The sequence below is a fragment of the Gobio gobio genome, assembly GCF_949357685.1.
Source record: "Gobio gobio genome assembly, chromosome: 9".
Lineage (NCBI taxonomy): Eukaryota > Metazoa > Chordata > Actinopteri > Cypriniformes > Gobionidae > Gobio > Gobio gobio.
Genome location: NC_137115.1, coordinates 39759322 through 39780202, shown reverse-complemented (window position 1 = coordinate 39780202; position 20881 = coordinate 39759322). Strand labels below are relative to the sequence as shown.

General features: G+C 40.5%; 2 protein-coding genes across 2 annotated transcripts in view; both read right to left on the bottom strand.

Moving 5' to 3' along the window:
• The window catches only part of kcng4a (potassium voltage-gated channel, subfamily G, member 4a), a 39356-nt gene extending 28640 nt beyond the window's left edge, over positions 1-10716 (bottom strand). The window contains exons 1-2 of the mRNA XM_079825213.1: positions 10256-10716; positions 7211-8128 (exon numbers count right to left, since the gene is read on the bottom strand). Of these exons, the coding sequence (XP_079681339.1) occupies positions 7211-7960 (750 nt within the window). The 5' untranslated portion in view covers positions 7961-8128; positions 10256-10716. The remainder of the gene's footprint in view (positions 1-7210; positions 8129-10255) is intronic.
• Positions 10717-14178: 3462 nt separating this feature from the next.
• LOC307132020 (E3 SUMO-protein ligase ZBED1-like) lies at positions 14179-16859 on the bottom strand (the record flags this gene model as incomplete). The annotated part of the gene is made up of 3 exons (XM_079826154.1): positions 14179-14644; positions 14933-15279; positions 15831-16859. The coding sequence occupies 3 exons, from the start codon at positions 16857-16859 to the stop codon at positions 14179-14181; spliced, it is 1842 nt and encodes a 613-aa protein (XP_079682280.1).
• Between the last annotated feature and the right edge of the window lie 4022 nt (positions 16860-20881).

The window sequence follows — 20881 nt, the reverse complement described above, 5'->3', positions numbered from 1 at the left end:
AAAACTACATTCCGTGACACAACAACAGTAGTATTTTTGAAAACTTAAAGGATTAGTTCACTTCAAAATGAAAATTTCCTGATATTTTACTCCCCCCCCCCCCCCCTCTCATCCAAGATGTTCATGTCTTTCTTTCTTCAGTCGAAAAGAAATTATGTTTTTCGAGGAAAACATTCCAGGATTTTTCTCCACATCATAGACTTCAATGGCAACTAAGATGTTGAAGGTCCAAATCAATGCAGTTTCAAAGGGCTTCGAAGAGCTTCAGAGGCTCTGCGTGATCCCAGATGAGGAATAGGGTCGATTTTGAAGTTGAAGATGGAGTGTTTTTTGGTAAAGGCCTTTTGTGGTGAGCCGCAGAACAGCGCAAGATGAGCAATTTAGGTAAAAAAGTATATACTTTTTTTTTTTATGACCGATGGTTTCGATAGATAAAACACTATTCCTCGTCTGGGATCCTGCTAAGCCTCTGAAGCCCTTTGAAACTGCATTGATTTGGACCTTCAACATTTTGGTTGCCACTGAAGTCTATGATGTGGAGAAAAATCCTGGAACGTTTTCCTCCGATAAAACAGTAAAACCGTTTGAGTGATGATTCTAGGTGGATATCACACGGCTGGAAAAGGCTCTCAGCCAATCAGATTCGAGAACTAGAAAGAACTGCTGTATACCAATAAATCATACAAGCTTGATACGACATAAGTAAATTTATGCCAAAGACTGATTAGTCGACTAGTCATTCAGGAAATGACCCACCTACTAGTCGATTTTGAAAATATGTAGTTTTATCTTTAAGATGTTCAGCTTCACTTTCACAGGATACTGTGAATAAGTGTGTGTGTCACCAGCACTTGGTGAGTGAGAGTTTGCAGGATGCTCATAGCATACAAACACCCTCGGTACTGAGTCCTTGCTGACTCAAACAAAGCAAAATTTACACCTGCAGCCCCGGGGAGGAGAAAAGGAGAGAGAGTATAAGACAGCATGGGGGAAGGACGGGGCAGAGAGTGGTAACAAGATTAAAGGTGAGAGAAGGCAGAAAAAAGATTAAGAGGGCAGAGAGAAAAGAAGCCCAAAAAAAGAAAAGCAAAGGTGGAATGAATATTTAAGAAAGCCGAGGGGAAACTAGAAAAAGCATGGCTAGAGTGCATTCACTGTTAGTCTCAGCCCCAGACGTCACGCCCACAGACCACTGGCTGAACCTCTGATGCATATGGCACAATTAACTGGAAACACTTCAGGATTTTTGAAATCATCGCTGGTTGAATTCTACAGGATGTCTAGGAGATGTGTGCGTCACATTCTCTAATGTTCTGTGTGTTTCGACCGCAGGAACCGGGGTCTAAATGAAGTTCCGGGTAAAGATTTCCCCCTCAAAACAGCCCTGCTCACGAGGTAGTACTTTTTCAAAGTTCAGGAACTTTCAGGGGTGGGACTTGGGCGCTGAACATGCTGATTGGTTGAGCACACGCTACATTTTATTTCAACCTAAAAGTCTGCTGCCGTGCGTGCAGTAAGAGTTGTTTGCTATTCGAATCAACGATGGAGTTTAAAAAATACGACGATGGACCGACGACGAGGTTCAGACTTTATTACGTTTAAACGCAGACAGCAGCAAGTCAGGGGGTAAAAATGTTCTTGGGAAAAAAGTTCCTGGGGCAAATTGTTCCGGGTAATTTCAGTGGAAATGGGGCTAAAGATGCCAAACCCCCTCGTAGAAGAACACAGTCGTGTTTACAACTGTGACAATGAGCACTTATCAGGATCAACAAAACACTGGATTTTCAAAAGAAAGTGAAGTATGTAAAGTTCGTAGCATAGACTCTTTAAAACATGCCGGTCTGTTATTGTAGGGGCATCGATGTTACTTTTTCACGCCCCTAAACATGACGCGGGACGAAACGAACTGTAATTGGTTGCTTTGCATGTCAGTCAGGCGGCGTCTGGGGGGTCCTTGGCCAATGAAAGCTGCAATGGAGTCCAGACCTTCTGCCGTCAGTCTAAAGGTATGGCTACGCGAGACTAATCTATTGTAGGACAAGAGAGGAAAAAAGTTAAATATCTCTAGGAAGGAGTGATTCAAGTGAAGCACAGATCCAAAGGACAGATCCTATGGATGCTCAGATTCTCTTTACTATTTGATGTTTTTTCCCTACAATATATAACTAGTAGAAACTAGTAGTTACAAACTTGCAGAATGCGTACATGCGTACACATAATACAATTCCAGTAGCACTGCTTCAGACTTATCTAGCTGCCACAAAGATAAAGGGTATTAGGGCATATGAATCCAGAAAAAAAAACTCATCTTATCACCATACAAGAATGTATTTTTTGTCATCTAAACAATATAAAAAAGGTGCTGCATGGGATTATGAGAATAACGCCTGCTCTCAAACACACAAGATACTTAACCTCTCTGGATCGATTCCCAAGGTTAAACAAGTTCAGATGCTACTTCATTAATGTTTTGTATCTCTTATCTATCCATAGCATGCTTAAAATACAAAACACAATTTCAATTGCACCACAGAGTTCGGGATTCACAATGAGAGTATGTACTGTATACAGAGGCCCCAAAAGTATTTGGACACATAAATCACACTTAAAATGTTTGAATGATGTAGCATTCGATAAAAATGATCAAACCAAGTGGCATCTGCAAACAAATTATGCTAGACTTTACGATAGATTTTTACTTAACTTTACTTGACCAATGATTTTCAGTGGATGGATGTTCACATATACAGTATGCAGTTTATCACAACTATGGGCATGTTCCACTAACATTTGACAACGTGTCCAAATACTTTTTGTCTTGATTTTGAACAAAAAATACATCTATTGTTTTATAATTTCAAAACTTTTTTGGAAACGTTTCCTGCAAAAAGAATGCTACATGGTTTGATGTTTTGTTGTCTAATGCAATGTCATTGCTATATATGTACTGTATGGGTTCCTCAAGTGTCCAAATACTTTGTGAGACCACTGTGAATTCATATAGATGAATTTAGTGCTAGAACAAAAGCTGCATAAGCTACTGGGGTCTGTTTAGGTCACATTGATGTCAAATGTTCAGACAAGCCTGTGGGTTGTTGAATTTATTCAATGTTTTTCTCTATCAGCTCATTGCGAGTTTGCTCACAGTGTTTCCCACTTCTGTCCGTGTTTCCTGTTTACTAGAGATTTGCTGCCTAGTCTTTCCGGATCTGATATTGAGCTCAAAACTAAAATCGTGTTGTATATAATTTATAGGGGAATAAAACTTCACCAAAAAGTTTTATGCTTGTAAATATACAGAAGTGTGGAACATCAATCTGCACATCTTTACATTTGACTACACACAAATAATTGAAAGTGTTGTGAGAGACAGAGGAGGTCATCTTGTTGAAAACGCACACACACATACAGTATCTTTACACACACACACACACACACACACACACATTTATGAGCGGAGATGAATGACTCCATGCTCAGGCCATTCCTTTTCTACCATGCCGGTGACACTGACAAACGGGCCGGCAGTGTGAATTAAATATGACAGTCCTGCTGCTTCCAGCGGGACTTTGCCTGTTGGATGCTACAGTATATGCTGGCGTAACTGCATAGACACTGCCAGATCTTATCTTGGCATATACAAAAGCACATCCAATCACACACACAAAGTATTCAATTTTCTAATCAAAACACGTAGAGCGGAACTTCAGGCAAATAAAGCTACAGTCAGCGGCCTACCCCTTACACTTTGGACAGTGTGAGGTGTCTGCCTGAGGGCGATTAAAATTCATAGTCATTTAACAGCAAAAAGGTCTAGTCTTCTCAAGCGGACCCCCCTGTGTGCCTGCTGACATTCCAGAGGTCTCTATGGAGCTGGTTCATTATTCTCTATGTATGTTTGCTGACATTGTGGAGGCATTGCTGGTCCATTTCATTACTCTCTGGGTATTTACTGACATTGGGGAGCCCTGCTGAGGTGCATTCATTATTTCTCACTAGGAACAGCACTCAAAGGTCTGCTTGAAGACCAGAAACACACCTCCAGTAACATACTCACATTCTACCTGAGGAGAAGAGGGTCTAAGTGAACAGCTGAACATGCGTTGGGCTTTTGCTACTTACATCTTGTATTAAGACGAACTGAAGTAAAATGTACCATAGAGAGAATTGCTTAACATTTTTTCAGATCATATAGATTATGATAACTAATTTAATTATAGTTATATTTAATTCTAGATTATAGATAATTCAATTACAAAGGTGGAAATTACATCATCATTGAAATTAAATCTGCACATCATATAAAGCAATCATATCTCTTCATTAGACTTAACTGCATAGGCGTCGGAACCTTTGTATGTGGATGGGACAAGACCCACCCACTTTTTAAGACCAATGATATTGGACCCACTCACTTTTACCATCTCTAATTCAGCGCATGTCTGTTCACCTACCCCTAACCGATAAACACTTGATTATTAAAGAGCACCTATCATGAAATTTTGAAATTTACCTTTCATGTGGTGTGTAACATAGATCTAAGTGAACAAAAACATCCTGCAAAGTTTGAAATATGACAGTGCACCGTATATATAGTTATTTTCTTTCAAAAGTAAGAGTTGACTCTGAGTCATTTTTAAGAATCGTTAGAAGACCGAAGCTTTTTCTCTGACTAGATGACGTCAACTTGTCAAGTTATTTGAATACGATACGCCCACTTATTGCGCTCCAAGACGCCAGTGAAAACTAGAAAACATCATGGCGACAAGACGCTGTGTTCTGAAGTGCGACTCAAAAGCAAACTTTTTTCATCTGCCCAAGGATGAGCATTTGAAGACTAAGTGGCTTGAAGACAAACCATACATTGTCGCGATTGGGTGTTTATTAGTCTTCAAATGTCTCTATTTGCATGTTTCGCAATCTCAGGAAGCTTTTATTATGGACTTCTATTATGGCACATGGTATCTTCTTCGTCTGTCTGTACCATATATGGACTACATGTGCACAGAGCGCCCTCCGGCCGCCAGTATGAATTGAAAACAACACATAAGAGACTCAATCGCTCATGATTAGGCTACATCTGCGCATTTTGAGGAAGTATTGAATAAAGAATACTCCTCTGTTTAGAAATTTGACACAGACATATGAGAATCTATCAATATTTCTCCTCATCTGCACACTTTTGAACTAAAAGCCCTGAGGGATGATGATTTGTCGCGAGTCTTCCTGAGGAAAATAGAGGAGTTTTTTTATGAATGAGATCAGCTGAGGCTCATATTACAATCAAACGGTACCGACGCGGTTTTCATATTCATAACTCCTGACACATTAACAAATTACTGTCACTATAAGACTTTGAGAATAAAACAGAGGTAAAAAATGGAAGCTTGACTCTTAGATCTTTTAAATGATGTATAGATTGACATGGTAATTACTTACATCTGACAGTCATTTGAGCTAATTTAAACAAATAAAGCTTGAGGACCAATGCGCCCTCAATCCAGTTAAACCATTTATGGTTATGGGCGTTCCGTTTCCGAAAATATCTGCACAGACTATACCAATCACAACTGACTGGGTCATCGGACCAATCACCGCAGATTAGCGTCACGTAAAGCGGGGTTTTGAAAAGTGAATCACTAAAGGAGTCATTTGAGAATCGCTGTCAAAACAGGTCAAAATAAATGCATATTATAAGAAAACTAAAGTCTTTTTTGTCATTGCATGCATGCAAAACTGTTGTTGGGGACTTCTAAAACAATATTTGGAACATTTTAAATGCCATAATAGGTGCTCTTTAAACACACGTTAGACACTTTATTTCGATTTTCGAATATTTTCTTATTTTTTGATGAAAATAAATGCCTTTTCGATCTGATATGTGATGGGAAAAGTAGAGTTGGCAAAAGGTGAATTCAAACCACAGGTCGATTTGCAACAAAACTTTCTGCCACATGCCTTACACTCCACTATCGCCACTGCATATAGTTTGGTGTATTCTGTAATTTTGTCTAGCCCAACCAGACGTTTAGTAAACAAGGTGGGCTATTTGCACTTCAGGCATCTACTCCAGTAAAATTTTTCTGGGGGAAGACCCACCCACATTTTTTTGCTTCCGACAGCCATGCTTAAACAGCTCGATTCATATTCATTTTACAATGTTTTTATGACCTTTGTGGATCTTCTAAACTTTGGATACCTGGACTTTTAAAGGAACACGCCGACTTTTAGCATATTCACCGTATCCCGCCGAGTTAGATAAGTCCATACATACCATTCTCATCTCCGTGCGTGCCATAACTCTTGTCTGACGCACCCACCGCTAGCCTAGCTTAGCACAAAGACTGGAGGTAAACAGCTCCTGCTAGCCTACCGCTCAATAAGTGACAAAATAACGCCAAATTTTCCTATTTACATGCTGTGATGTGTATAGTTACAGCGTGTACTAAGACCGACAGAAAATTAAAAGTTGCGATTTTCTAGACGTTATGGCTAGGAACTATACTCTCATTCCTGCGTAGTAATCAAGGAACTTTGTGCCGTACAATGCAGCGGCGCAATGATATTATGCAGCGCCTGAAAATAGTCCCCAGCACGCTCTCTGTGCAAGCAGGTTGTCAAGTTGGTTATGTTGACGGAAGTTAGCCTATTTTCAGGCACTTTGTAATATCATTGCGCCGCTGCACTCATGGTACGGCACAAAGTTCCATGATTACTATCGATCTAGAAAATCGTACACAATGTAACTATACACATCACAACATGTAAATAGGAAAATGTTATTGAGCAGTAGGCTAGCTGGAGCCATTTACCTCCAGTCTTTGTGCTAAGCTAGGCTAGCGGTGGGTGCGGCAGACAGAGTTATGGCACGCACGGAGATGAGAATGGTATGTGTGGACTTATCTAACTCTGGGGAATACCGTGAATAAGCCAAAGTCCCAAAAAATCGGCGTGTTCCTTTAATGGAAAGACTCTTAGGTTTCATAAAAAATATCTTAACTTGTTTTTTTAAGCTTATGACAGAATTTTTGGAAAGTCTGTCATTACTTGCTCAACCCTCAAGTTGTTTCAAACTTGTGTGACTTTCTTTCTTTTTTGGAACACAAAAGATATTCTGAACAAAGTCATACTGGTTTGGAACAACATGATGACAGACTTTTCATTTTTGGGTGGCCCATCTCCTTAATCAGGACATTTTGTAAGTACTCACCCTATTCTCCTCCTCTCTGAGGTCTGGCATGGTGCTGATGCACAGGCTGATCACTGTCACCGCCACCATCACCACAGACAAACAGGCAAATATCTTTCCTGGCAAGCCCGACTGAGGGTTCTCCACCATGTCCCTCAGATCGTTCATGAACTTGCGGTAGCGTGTCTCCACTGTAGGAGGGCGCAGCTGCAAACTACGCTGACGGCTCTCCTCTTCTCGCCGCTCGAGCTCGGCGACCTCCTCAATGCGCGTGTACATCTTGCGCTTGCAGCAGCGTTCCATGTAGGTCATCTCCACGCCCCAATAGTTGAGCTCCTCGTGCAGCGAGAGTGCGCACATCTCCCGTAACATACGTAGCTTTCCTGCTGCTAGGAAGTTGAGGATTACACGAAACGCATTGGGGCTACGGTCGAAGAAAAATTCACGGCGGGCCTCATCGTAGTCGTCACAAACGTGAGCGATCTCCTCAGGGCTGCTGCAGGGTTTTAGACGTCCTAAGCGTGTCAAGGGGAACTGCTCCAGCGTACTCCATGGGAAGATGTAGCGGTTGCCCCCCACGTTGATGAGGGCCTGCAGGCCGTGGTCTACCGAAGGCAAATCTTCAGATCGGCGAATGAACTGAGCACGCTGATAATACACTCCCTTGATGGTCTCGGTTTCTGGGATCTCAGTAAAGATGTGGTCCAAGCTGCTGTCGTCACTGACCGAGAGGTTGCTGAAGTCATGATTGGCGTTGCTGATGATTGGCATGATGGCATTGAAAAGGAAAGTTGATCAAAGTGATGGGCGAATCTCAGGTCGGTTCAGTGTTAGCCTGATACCTGGGTGCTGGGCATTGAGGTGTTTATTCGAAAGTCGATCCCATAGGATCTTGTGCACAGTTCAGTGAAGAGCCAAACAGCCCACATCATTTGCACCCTGTTGGAGACAAAGAGAAAACAAAACTCAAAGGTCAAATAGTTGTGTTCATAAAATCAGTTTGATATATATGTTTGAAATTGTACTATACTTGTATAATATTAATATTTACAGCCATGCACTTCGTATTCGTATTTCAATAAAGAAGGACCCTATTGTTTGGCACAGTCTATGGAGGCTGGGAGGCCTTCAGACATCCCACAACTCTTATCTGAGATTGAATAATTTGCTGTTGTCAAGGTGTTTCATTATACTATGGGTGGGAGTGATAAACTATTTATTAATAGAAGCGTATTCCCATTGGGAGCAAGGCTTGCTTTACTGTGTGGTAAGTTAATTGAGGAAAGTGTGTTGAGCAGCTCAGTGCAGTGGCTCTATCAAGAACATTCTCTCCAGTACAGGCTGATGAGCAGAAAGTGACGGGAGCAAGACTCTTCATAATCACACATAAGCAGGTGTTCAAATAGAGTGGAAATTAGGAAGGATGTGAACCAAGCAGACAATGCAAGATAATTGCAAATGTCTCTAAACAAATGGGCATACTTTTATAACAACAGACAGCATCCAAAAAGGGTCAAGGGGGCACTTCTGTCGCCTTTAAAAAGCTTATTGTAAAATCCACAACATGTCTGAGTGATTTATTGACTTTAGTCCATTTAAAAGATCATTATACTGAAACTTTAACTCAGAGGGGTTCCATGAAAAACAAAAAGCAAAACATTTCCACAATGTCTATCTGCCATCTGGTTGCATTTTGACAACCATTCAAAAATGTTTATTCCAACAAATCTTTTTGCAAGCAAAATTTTAAATCCCAATATTTCACTATATTATAGTATATTATTTCTGAAGAAAGAGACAGTTCATTTTGCTGATAGAAAAACCTTTATGAATCAGTCAGGGCGTTTACTGAATCAACCTGACTTACTGAATTTCACTAAGTTATGTTAAAGTATTTTTAATCAATATAGCTATAATTAGTACCAATTTTAAATGGTCTTATTCATGCCACCAATAAAAAAAAAGGTACCACATTAACATAGACTTTAAAAGTCTATGTCAGGGGTTTTCAAACTGGGGTCCTCCAGAAGGTGAAGGGGTCCCCAGAAAATTCCAGAGAATAAAAAGACAAAGCAAAAATGGATAAAGTCTACTCTAACTTTTCATTTCTTGCCTTATACATACTTTCCAGAATTGTTCTAGTGAGTTTTTCTCACTATAGTCCCCTTTAACTCACTCACTGGGGTTGTAAGGCAGTATTCTTAACACAGTACGTACGCTGCTTACATCTATTTATTGTGACAGTTGCTTATACAAATAATTTTTAATTGAAAATGTTCTTCTTCAGGTTTATACATCCAACATTAAGTATAGCCAATTTAAGTTATGTTTATAATGTTATAAGTAATATGTTGTATTTATAATGTCACACTTACTAAAAGTTTAAATGTTTTTTTCTTACATAAAAATAGATGGATTTTAGGAAGGGGGTCCCTCATAATGGTTCATCATATTTGGGGGTCCTTGGCATCATAAAGTTTGAAAACCCCTGGTCTATGTAACACATCTTGCAATAATTGCATAAAGAAATTCTTTAAAATCTGAACGATCTCATCATTTGTCAACAGACTGATAGACTGCACAGAATTGCATTTTTATATTAAAATATGTTTTTTTCTCAAAACAAAAGTACCAAAAGAATCGTTCGTGGAATAGTTCAGGATACCTTACAATTCAAATCCCTATCCCAACACATCCCATCCCATCCCATCAATACTTAAAGAATTTATGAAAATTCCTGGCTCATTCACAAACCATAATATAAAAATGTATAATAAAATTTGATTAGTTCAAACGCTGCAGATCATGTTTACTTTATTAACTATGAAAATACATAAAACATGTTCAAATAGCCTAACGTTATTCTGAAAACATGTTAGACTGTGTACAGTCATCTATGAAAGAACAGACTTCAAATAAAGCTAAAGCGAAATCAAAACGCACCACTGACAGCCTAAAAGTTAATAAATAGCCAACGCAATATATGCAAACATGTATAGGTTCATGATTCTATAAGTTTACTAAATAAAATTGACAAGAGCATCAAAGTAGAAACTCCCAACTCACCCCTCGCCTCGACACCGGCTTTCTTCAGCAGAGACATTTTCTGTCCATAATGCTCCATAACCACATACACGAACTCACTTTAGTATTTACTTAACGCTTCTTGATGGAATGCTGAAGTCAGGTGCGGGAAAATGATCAGAGCGCGAATATTCTTCGCTGACACATCATCACTGTCCCGCGTGCTCAGAGTCACTATCACTGCATAGACCCGAGCGAGTGTGTGAGTGAACGCCGGTCGGTCGCGCGCCCCTCTCGCGCCTCGTCAGAGGCACTGTAAGTTTAAAAGGAAGTCTAAATCAACGTATAGGGACGTACTGAATGCAAACCCTGGTCACGTACCGTTCGCAATAAACTTTATAGCCAGCAGATTATTTAATTACAGGTTCCCGTTTAAATGAGTTTTAGATGTGCACGTCATTGCGCGTCAACACGGCTGAGGCATGATGAATTATTACACTCGCAGAGGACACTTGAACCGTTTTCCTGGTTTCAATGGCGTTTTGAATCTAATAACTGAATATAAAGATCGTAAGGCAAAGTATGCTTTTTCATGAGGTTGTTTCAGCAACCGCAATATTCCATTACGACAGTTCATACAGGTAAGTGCATCTAGAGTCTGTTTGCTGTACACAGTAGAAATTATGATGTCTATTTATGCATTGCACACAGTGCAAACACCCCGGGACAGCCCAATTAGTTTGATTCAGTATTTGCATACATGCTGTTCACCTGGCAGCACTATTATGGAGCTTACAAACAGACGAGTACAAAGTGTGTGCATACTGTACTCATTAGGTTGTGCATGCCTAGGGAAATGCTAAAATAACTAAGCAGTTTGCACAGGTCCTGGTGGCATATGAATGGAAAGTGAGACAGCTGGCATTGTGCACTCACTCACACTCTCCATCATTGGATGCCAAGGGTCTGCACACATAAAACCCATGAATGATTGCACAGATATGCACTGCTGATATGCATATCCTGACTGTCTCATTTTTTGTACCCCTTCAATCATACATTTATGTAGCCTATATTTGCCACCTAATAAAGCCATTCTGTGGTTCCGGGTATTTTCTAATATGTGTACTTTAAAAAAATGTCACTCTAAAATGTCTAAATAATGAAATAATGACAAAGAAATGGCAAGTACAAATGACATAGTATTTTCCTGAAAAACAGACTGTTCATCTTTATTTACAACTTATTTACATAAAAATTATTACTGCTAATAGGGCAGCTATATTTAATAACCAATTAATCTTTCAAATATACACCTGATCTGATTTCCTTCAAACAAAGTACATAATGTACATATATATGCTATTCTGTAACGGTTAGTCCACCGAAGGCAAGTTTTAAGAACCAAAGTGCAGTTTATTTAACAAACAAAAGCAGATACAAAATAAACGATGACTTGAACAGACTTGACTTCTTGAACAGACTTGACTTCTTGAACAGTCTTGACTTCTTGAACAGGTTTGACTTCTTGAACAGACTTGACTTCTTGCACAGTCTTAACTTGAACAGACTTGACTTCTTGAACAGACTTGACTTGAACAGACTTGAATGCTTGAACAGACTAAACTTCTTGAACAGACTTGACTTCTTGAACAGTCTTGACTTCTTGAACAGTCTTAACTTGAACAGACTTGACTTGAACAGACTTGACTTGAACAGATTTGACTTCTTGAACAGAATTGACGTCTTGAACAGACTTGACTTCTTGAACAGACTTGACTTCTTGAACAGACTTGACTTGAACAGATTTGACTTCTTGAACAGAATGTACTTCTTGAACAGAATTGACTTGAACAGATTTGACTTCTTGAACAGACTTGACTTCTTGAACAGAATTGACTTCTTGAACAGAATTGACTTCTTGAACAGACTTGACTTCTTGAACAGACTTGACTTCTTGAACAGACTTGACTTCTTGAACAGTCTTGACTTGAACAGACTTGAATAGACTTGACTTCTTGAACAGAATGGACTTCTTGAAGAGAATTGACTTCTTAAACAGACTTGACTTGAACAGACTTGACTTCTTGAACAGAATGGACTTCTTGAACAGAATTGACTTCTTGAACAGAATTGATTTCTTGAACAGACTTGACTTGAACAGACTTGACTTCTTGAACAGTCTTGACTTGAACAGACTTGACTTCTTGAACAGACTTGAATAGACTTGACTTCTTGAACAGACGTGACTTCTTGAACAGAATTGACTTCTTGAACAGACTTGACTTCTTGAACAGACTTGACTACTTCAACAGACTTGAACAGACTTGACTACTTGAACAGACTTGACTTGAACAGACTTGACTTCTTGAATAGACTTGACTTGAACAGACTTGACTTGAACAGACTTGACTTCTTGAACAGACTTGACTTGAACAGACTTGACTTCTTGAACAGACTTGACTTGAACAGACTTGAATAGACTTGACTTCTTGAACAGACGTGACTTCTTGAACAGGTTTGACTTCTTGAACAGGTTTGACTTCTTGAACAGGTTTGACTTCTTGAACAGTCTTGACTTGAACAGACTTGACTTCTTGAACAGACTTGACTTCTTGAACAGACTTGACTTCTTGAACAGACTTGACTTCTTGAACAGACTTGACTTCTTGAACAGGTTTGACTTCTTGAACAGACTTGACTTCTTGAACAGACTTGACTTCTTGAACAGACTTGACTTCTTGAACAGGTTTGACTTCTTGAACAGACTTGACTTAAACAGGTTTGACTTCTTGAACAGACTTTACTTGAAAGGTCCTGTTCTTCGTGATCCCATTTTTCAAACTTTAGTTAGTGTGTAATGTTGCTGTTAGAGCATAAATAATACCTGTAAAATTATAAAGCTCAAAGTTCAATGCCAAGCTAGATATTTTATTTAACAGAAGTTCCCTTTCAAAGCCTGCAGTGAACGGCCGGTTTGGACAACATCCCTGTACTTCCTGCTTTAATGACGTCAGTAGAACAGTTTGTTGACTAACCTCCGCCCACAAGAATACTCAAAAAAGGGGGCGTGGTCTTGTTGCTCTCCCACGTGGAGCATCCCGGAGTCAAATCACCTTTGTGGCTCAAATTGATATGGTAAAATAGACATGTTTACAATAACATTGAGTGCATGCATCTCCCCGTCATGGTAAGAGGCGTGACCTTTCCGGGCAACGTGCGCTAAGCTGCTGTCGAATCACTAAACGGGAACCGCTGGCACAATCAGAACTCGTTACATATTTCTAAAGGAGGGACTTCATAGAATAAGGAAATCATCAAGCCGTTAAGGACAGTGAAAACAGCGGTATACAGATAAGTAAATTGTTTTTTTACACGCGAAACATGAACACATGTTATATTGCACACTGTAAACACAAGTAAAGCTAAAAAAAACAGGAAAAACGGGACCTTGAACAGACTTGACTTCTTGAACAGAATTGACTTCTTGAACAGAATTGACTTCTTGAACAGACTTGACTTGAACAGACTTGACTTTTTGAACAGACTTGACTTGAACAGACTTGACTTCTTGAATAGGGGTGGGACGATACAGGTACCTCACAATTCAATTCTGTGGCGATATGTGGTCCACGATATGATAATATCACGATTCGCGATATCTACGATATTCAATATATTGGAAGAAATTTCATCAACGATATATCACGATATATGTGACTGAAAAGAAAAAGAAGGAATAAGGAAATAAGGAAATTTTATGCATTTATTAATGCCAACATTTCCAACATTGTGCAAAGAAATATGCATTTGCATAATAACTCACTGCCTCCTGGTCTTAAATGTAAACACTGTACATCTAGACAGATAAAAGTGCATGAACATTACAAAACAACATGAACATTAACATGTGTAAACCATAATACTGAAACGTCAGTAGTAAGTTGCTGTAAACAGTGGACACATCAAGGCATATTCTTCTTGAGGAACACTAACTGATCAGCATGCTCAGATGTAAGAGCACACCTCTGAGCAGAGATTATGTCACCGGTGGTAGAAAAGATTCTCTCTGATGGCACGCTAGTCCCTGGCACACACAGGTAGCTCTGGGCCAGCTTTGCAAGGTGTGGGTACTTGTATGCCTCAGATTTCCACCAACCCAACGGCTCATCTGACAGTGGTAGAGGTGAGGATTCTTGATATTGCTGAACCTCCTTTTCAGCCTTGGAGTTAGGTGATGATGGGGTCAGGGAAGATCTGGCATGCTGGAATGTTTGTCCAAGGAGGTTTGCAAGTGCGGATCTCCTTTTTTTTGGTGTGTGTGGTGGTCGGTCCTCATCACTGGTGTCATCAGCAGGACCACTCTCTTCAGTGCTTCCTCCCTCCTCTACATTACCATCAGACTGCATTCCCACATCTGCATTACTACCCCTGTAAGACAAAAAAGCATTTGGCACATCTTCCTTGTTATTTTTGTTATTAATGAAATAACATGTTCATCACAACAAGAAATCATCAGCCCCTAATCTTTTTAAAATTTAACACATCTTTGCACATGGTTAGATGTGTGGATGACAATTTTCTACCAGCAGTGCAAGAGTTGAAAGTTTAAAAGGTACAAATACAATGAGAATTTCAATGACCTAAGTAACTGCTGTTCAGTTTTTACAAGTTGTAATTACCATCAGGGCAGCAGCCTTGGACACAACCATGGCATACGTCTCCTGCACTTCTGAAGGCGACAAGAAGAGCATCGACTTAAACCTGGGGTCTAAGGCGGAGGCAACATAGAGGAAGTTTTTCTCCTCTGCAGACATGTAGCGCTTTGATAGGTCTCCATGGATGGCACACTTTATGTCCTTGACGAGAGGGGCATCCTCAATTGTGCTGAGTGTGTCGCTCAGAAGTTGGGCGTGAAGAGGAGCAATGATGGAAACAGTTGGACTTTTCTCCTCACACATGCTCTTTGTTGCTACCAGCATTGGATGGAGGGCTTTCGCAACCTCTTCTGTATTCTTGATGTCTCCATCAGTCAGGGTAGAGATGTCAGTGGTATTCTTTCTGACCTTTAAAGAAGGAAGGAAAAGAACAGAATGAAGTCAAAAGTTTAAACTTTATAATGCACATATTCCTTATTAATCCAGACCAAGAAGTCAGGAAAAAGCACTTTACACTAAGGAACAAAATATATATCATGTTAACAATAATATTTTTTATTACATGGCTTGGTTGAATTCGAATGTAGAATGCGGTGTGTTATTTCTTAATAACAGACCGCTGCTTAGTATAACAGACCGTTGCCATGAAAAAGAGCGCGTTGCTATGGACGCAGCAGGATTCTAACCGCAGAGACGGAGCGAACTATTTTCTTTAGCGTAAGCAATACAAATCGTTTTTAAATCAATAAACACCCTTTTAAATCAATATGTTGTGTCAAATTATTGATTTATTTGGTAGGTAGCCATGTAATAAGCCATGTAATCCGCTTCGCGTCGGGCTCCTAAATAGCCTGTCGGTGTTGTATTCGCTATAACAACCGCCTCGCTATACATTATCCCTTACATAACACATTACAGTTATCATATGCAATTCAGTAACAAAACAATAAATGCCTTACCTCTGGAGATAAGAGGGCAGCAGTAACAGCTGGCTGTTGCTCAAGAAACCGGCTGATCATCTCATAGGCACTGTTCCAGCGGACAACAACATCAGTTATCAGCTTGTGGTGCGGAAGGCCTAACATCTTCTGGTTCCTCTTCAGTGCTTCAGCTGCTGAGGTGCTCCTGTGGAAGAATGTGCAAATTCTCCTAATTCTCCCGAGCAGTCGAGCGACATTTGGCAGTTTGAGGGCACGCTGCACTGCGAGATTCAAAACATGAGCGAAACAGCGAACGTGCGGATATCCAGCAATCTCAACAGCTACGGACATATTCGCTGCGTTGTCAGTCACCACTGCTGGCTCTTTCTCGGTGAGCTTCCACTCGTCTACAGCCTTCTTAAGCACCTCTGCCATGTGAGCGCCAGTATGACTGTCATTCATAGTGTAGCTTTGGGCATCCCAGTTGTCGTCTATGAAGTGGGCAGTAATAGTTACGAAGGACTCGGTGGCCCTTGACGTCCAACCATCACAGGTTAGTGCAACTCGTTTAGCAGACCGGAGCGCACCCTCCACTTTGGCTCTGGTATCTGCATACAATGCAGGGATGACTTTGTCTGTAAAGTGCCGACGACTCGGTATCTCGTATCTCGGTTCCAGTGTTGTCAACATTCTGCAAAATCCATCATTCTCGACCACGCTGTAAGGGCGAAGGTCCTTGCAAAGAAATTCGGCGATGGACTTAGTGATACTCTGTGCCCTCGGCGACCCAAAGGGGAGCTTAGCTTTGAACGCAGTAGTGATTGTCGGCTGACTTGGTTTGCCCTCATTATCACCTGAGAGTAATTCGCCGTGATAGCGAACGAGGTGCATTTGCAGATTCGTAGTGTTGCTGTTATATTTTATCTTTGCAAAGCAGTTCTTGCAGATTGCATAGTCTTTATCCAGTGCCTTTCCGTCGACTGTCTCGTAAAACCCGAAGTGTCTCCACACTTTAGAGTGGAAACTAGCGGGTGGGTCTTTGATTAGTTTTTTATTGTTTTCCGCCATTCTTCTCGCTTCTCTTTTTTTCTGCAATTCTCTGTTGTTGTTAGTTAACTTGTGTTCTTCACCGGCCGCTGTTTGCGCCACTTTACCCCTATTTACTCGACCAGCGCCCCCCCGCAAACAGAATGGTAGATATTGGGTAGTGACAGTGACACTGACAACGGGTAAATTAATCATTTTGTGTTGTAATAAAATATCGATATTGGGCGTTAGTGTATCGATTATTTATTGCGACAGAGAGCACAACGATATATTGCAATATCGATTTTTTTCCCCACCCCTATTCTTGAACAGTCTTGACTTGAACAGACTTGACTTGAATAGACTTGACTTGAACAGACTTGACTTCTTGAACAGACTTGACTTCTTGAACAGTATTGACTTCTTGAACAGACTTGACTTCTTGAATGGATTTGACTGTGCATCTGACAAATCAATAAAGACATTCGTCTCTGATTATTTCCGTTACTGATGTTATGGATTTTATTGATTAGTTGCTCCAACCCTACTATGGCTGTGTCCCAATTCGGGGGCTACATCCTTCGAGCGGCTCAGACTTCAAAGGCCATGTCTTCGAAGGCCCCAAAGGGCGGTTAAATGGTACAGTCTAGCCTACAGAGGACTGTTCTTGTCGCCTACCAACTGTGACAGCTGCCGTTGACGAGCGGCGGTAACGTTTGGACTGGACTTTTTGAAAGTTATATTTAACTGTCTGAAAACAAAACAGGGTTCACAACCTGTCTAAATATGTTCACCGTGGTCAATTTCTGTATATAATAAAGAGTATTAACTAAACCGGCAATATCCCTCTCTCAAAACGTCACCGGCGTGCAATGAATTATGGGGTAGGCTAGGCAGCAAAGGATCCATCTGCTGTATCATTCATTGGCCGGGAAACGAAGGATGCATTTCAAGGCCGCATTTGAAAGAGCCTTTGTCGCTCCTCTGTGACGCAATCTGCCTACACCTAGGAGCAATGAGTACAAGCCTAGGACAATGCTCCTTGTTGTCTCCCAGACGACACCCTTGTGCGATTTATACACACACAAATGAGTGGGTTCATCAAGGATACAGTGGTTGAAGTGATGGCCCTACAACATTTAAGAGAGACAGTTTGAGACTGAGACAGAGGGTAAAAAAGCACAGGAATCAGTTGGAGGATTAAACTGTAATCCCCAGTGACAAAGGGATGGGGTCAGACTGATGAGAGTGTCAGGCTGGGGGACGGGATGTTGAGCAGCTCCAGCATCTGATGGGCAGTTGTGTCCCACTGACATCCGATTGATCCAGTGTATATTATTCCGATCAACCTAATTGCTCCTCAAGCAGATGTGTGAATAGCTAGATTACTGCCAAGCAGTGCCTGGCAGAGTGGAGGAGAATGAGTTCTGGAGATGTGAGACTTTCCCAACACCAATAATATAGGTGTTTGACGAATTCCTCCCCCGCCAATTGAATCAATATAATGAAAGATGTGATTTGGGTTGTGCTTAAAGTACCATGATGAGATGGAGCAGGAAATGCTGGTTCGCGCTCAACCATGCTCTGTTTTGTCTATTGGACGGCAATCCTAATCCAGGATGATTTACATAACATTCAAATTTGTAATCAAATCCTGAAGGCAGCTAAGGGAAGCAGGTTAAATGAGTTTTCTCCTGGGGGACGGCAGATGTCAGTCATCTGGAATTTGGTCCGGTCGTAGTGTTGGAGATTTTTAAAGAGAACGATATGCAGTCTGAAGCCTTCCATGGTGTTCCTAATTAAACATTAATGTTGGCGGACGGGATGCATAGACAGATCCCTTTATGCAGACATCAAACCTCCCTTTGAGCTTAAATTGGAATTTGAGAACAGCCATGAACGTAGAACTCCCTCGCAGTCACACCACCTGCGTGTGTGTCTAGTGTGCATGTGTGTGTGCTTGTGAGAGAGCAAACTGCAGACCGGATATCCCCATACAGGAGGGCCAAAAATAGAATGATCTTCATCATCTGCACATGGTGAAGCACATCGGAGCCTTTCCTGTACCAAAAGCACCCCGTCAGCATTTCAAACAAACCTCATGTTCTATAGAATGAATCCATCTGCCTATCAATTAACTCTCGCATGCAACTCTAGAAGCGTCCGGTTCTTGTAAACAACATCAAATGATATAGTTTACAAGGACACATGGTATTGCCAATAACTGCAGCCAGCAGTGAAACTAACGTGACCGTCTGTCTCACAGTGAGGGACTTTCTGGTGTCTCTGCTGTGCATGCAGTGTTTTATTTCCACATTAATTGAGTCTATTTACATCAGCAGCCCTTACCATGCTGCTCAGGTTACCTGTAATGACACACCTGGATAAGAACTTGAGCACTCAACCCGATCATCTCACTTCCCAGATCACTGATCAGTTTACAGATCAGGCTCCATTTCCCGGCCCATCATGAATCAAATCAGAACATTGGGAAAACTTTCTTTTCTTTCTTTCTTTCTTTCTTTCTTTCTTTCTTTCTTTCTTTCTTTCTTTCTTTCTTTCTTTCTTTCTTTCTTTCTTTCTTTCTTTCTTTCTTTCTTTCTTTCTTTCTTCCTTATTAGGATGAACGATTATCAATGTCTCATCTTCTCTCCTGTTAAAGTCAGCATAAAACTTTTCCATCCCATTAAACTTCTGTAAGGTGATACATTTACAAATGAAACAGTGTGAGGGAAAAAATGGGTTGGGATCTGATTTAATCTGAAACTGAATAAAAAAACTGGGCACTGAGGATATTTACTTTACTGAAACACCATCAGAACCCATTTTGGAGGAGAAAAATCAACAATTTTATTTTTTCAAATTAATTGTTATTTTCTATAAGCAGTGACCTTTATTGCAAAAAAATATTGCATGCAATTACTGCAATACAACATTGGCTGAATATTTGGATATTGGTAAATATTAAAAATATCCATAGACCCGTTGGAAAAACGTGATAAAAGAGTTAGTTCACCCAAAAATGAAAATTATCCCATGATTTACTCACCCTTAAGTCATCCTAGGTGTATATGACATTCTTCTTTCATACAAAAACAATCAGAGTTATATTGAAAATGTCCTGGTTCTTCCAAGCTTTATAATGGCAGTGACTGTTGCTCTGTTTTTGAAGTCCATAAAAGTGCGTCTATATCATCATAAAACTGCTCCACACGGCTCTGGGGGGGTTAATAAAGGCCTTCTGAAGCGAATCGATGCGTTTGTGTAAGAAAAATATCCATATTTAAAACTTTATAAAGTAAATTATCTAGCTTCTGGCGAATCACCTTTCGAATTCAACTTGCAGAAAAAGAGTAGCGCCTGCACCACTCGCAGTTCAAAATGTTTATGCTACGTCAGACGAGCACAACTGGTGTGCAGTAAGCATTTTAAACTGCGAGAGGTGTGGGTGTCATTGTTATAAAGGCAAGATTTTAATTATAATTTGTATCATTACACTTTAGATAAATATGCCATAATAATCAACGAATTATTGATATAAAATCCATGTACACATTTAGAGAAAGAGAGTAAAATATGCACCTGCTTCTGCAGCACAGATTTCTCTCTTTGGAATACATCCTCGCGCTGGTCTTTTTCTTGATGAGGAAGAGCCTGGAATCCATTTACTACGGCAGAAAACAGCCTTGTATCTTTTGCTGTGAAAACACTGATGCACCTTGTGATCTCCGTGGCAATCCCCCTCGACGCCACGAGTGGGGCTGCAAATCCGCCTGTCAGTGTGGTTTGGCCTATTATCTTTTTACATGCAGATGGAGGTGACTGGAGCCTCTCACTGTAGTCACAGTGATTATTAGTCTTCGGAAAGTCAAAATGCCGAAGTTCATTTCATATGAATGAACTGTTAGTGAAAACAACTCATACTTCCATATGAATGAACTGTTAGTGAAAACAACTCACTGATTTCACTCTTCTTCGTGCCAGTGTGCACGCACCATCCATAATGCTAGCTACAACTTGCTCCTTGCTATCGTGCCTGTAGAGCGATGTCACAGTATATGGTT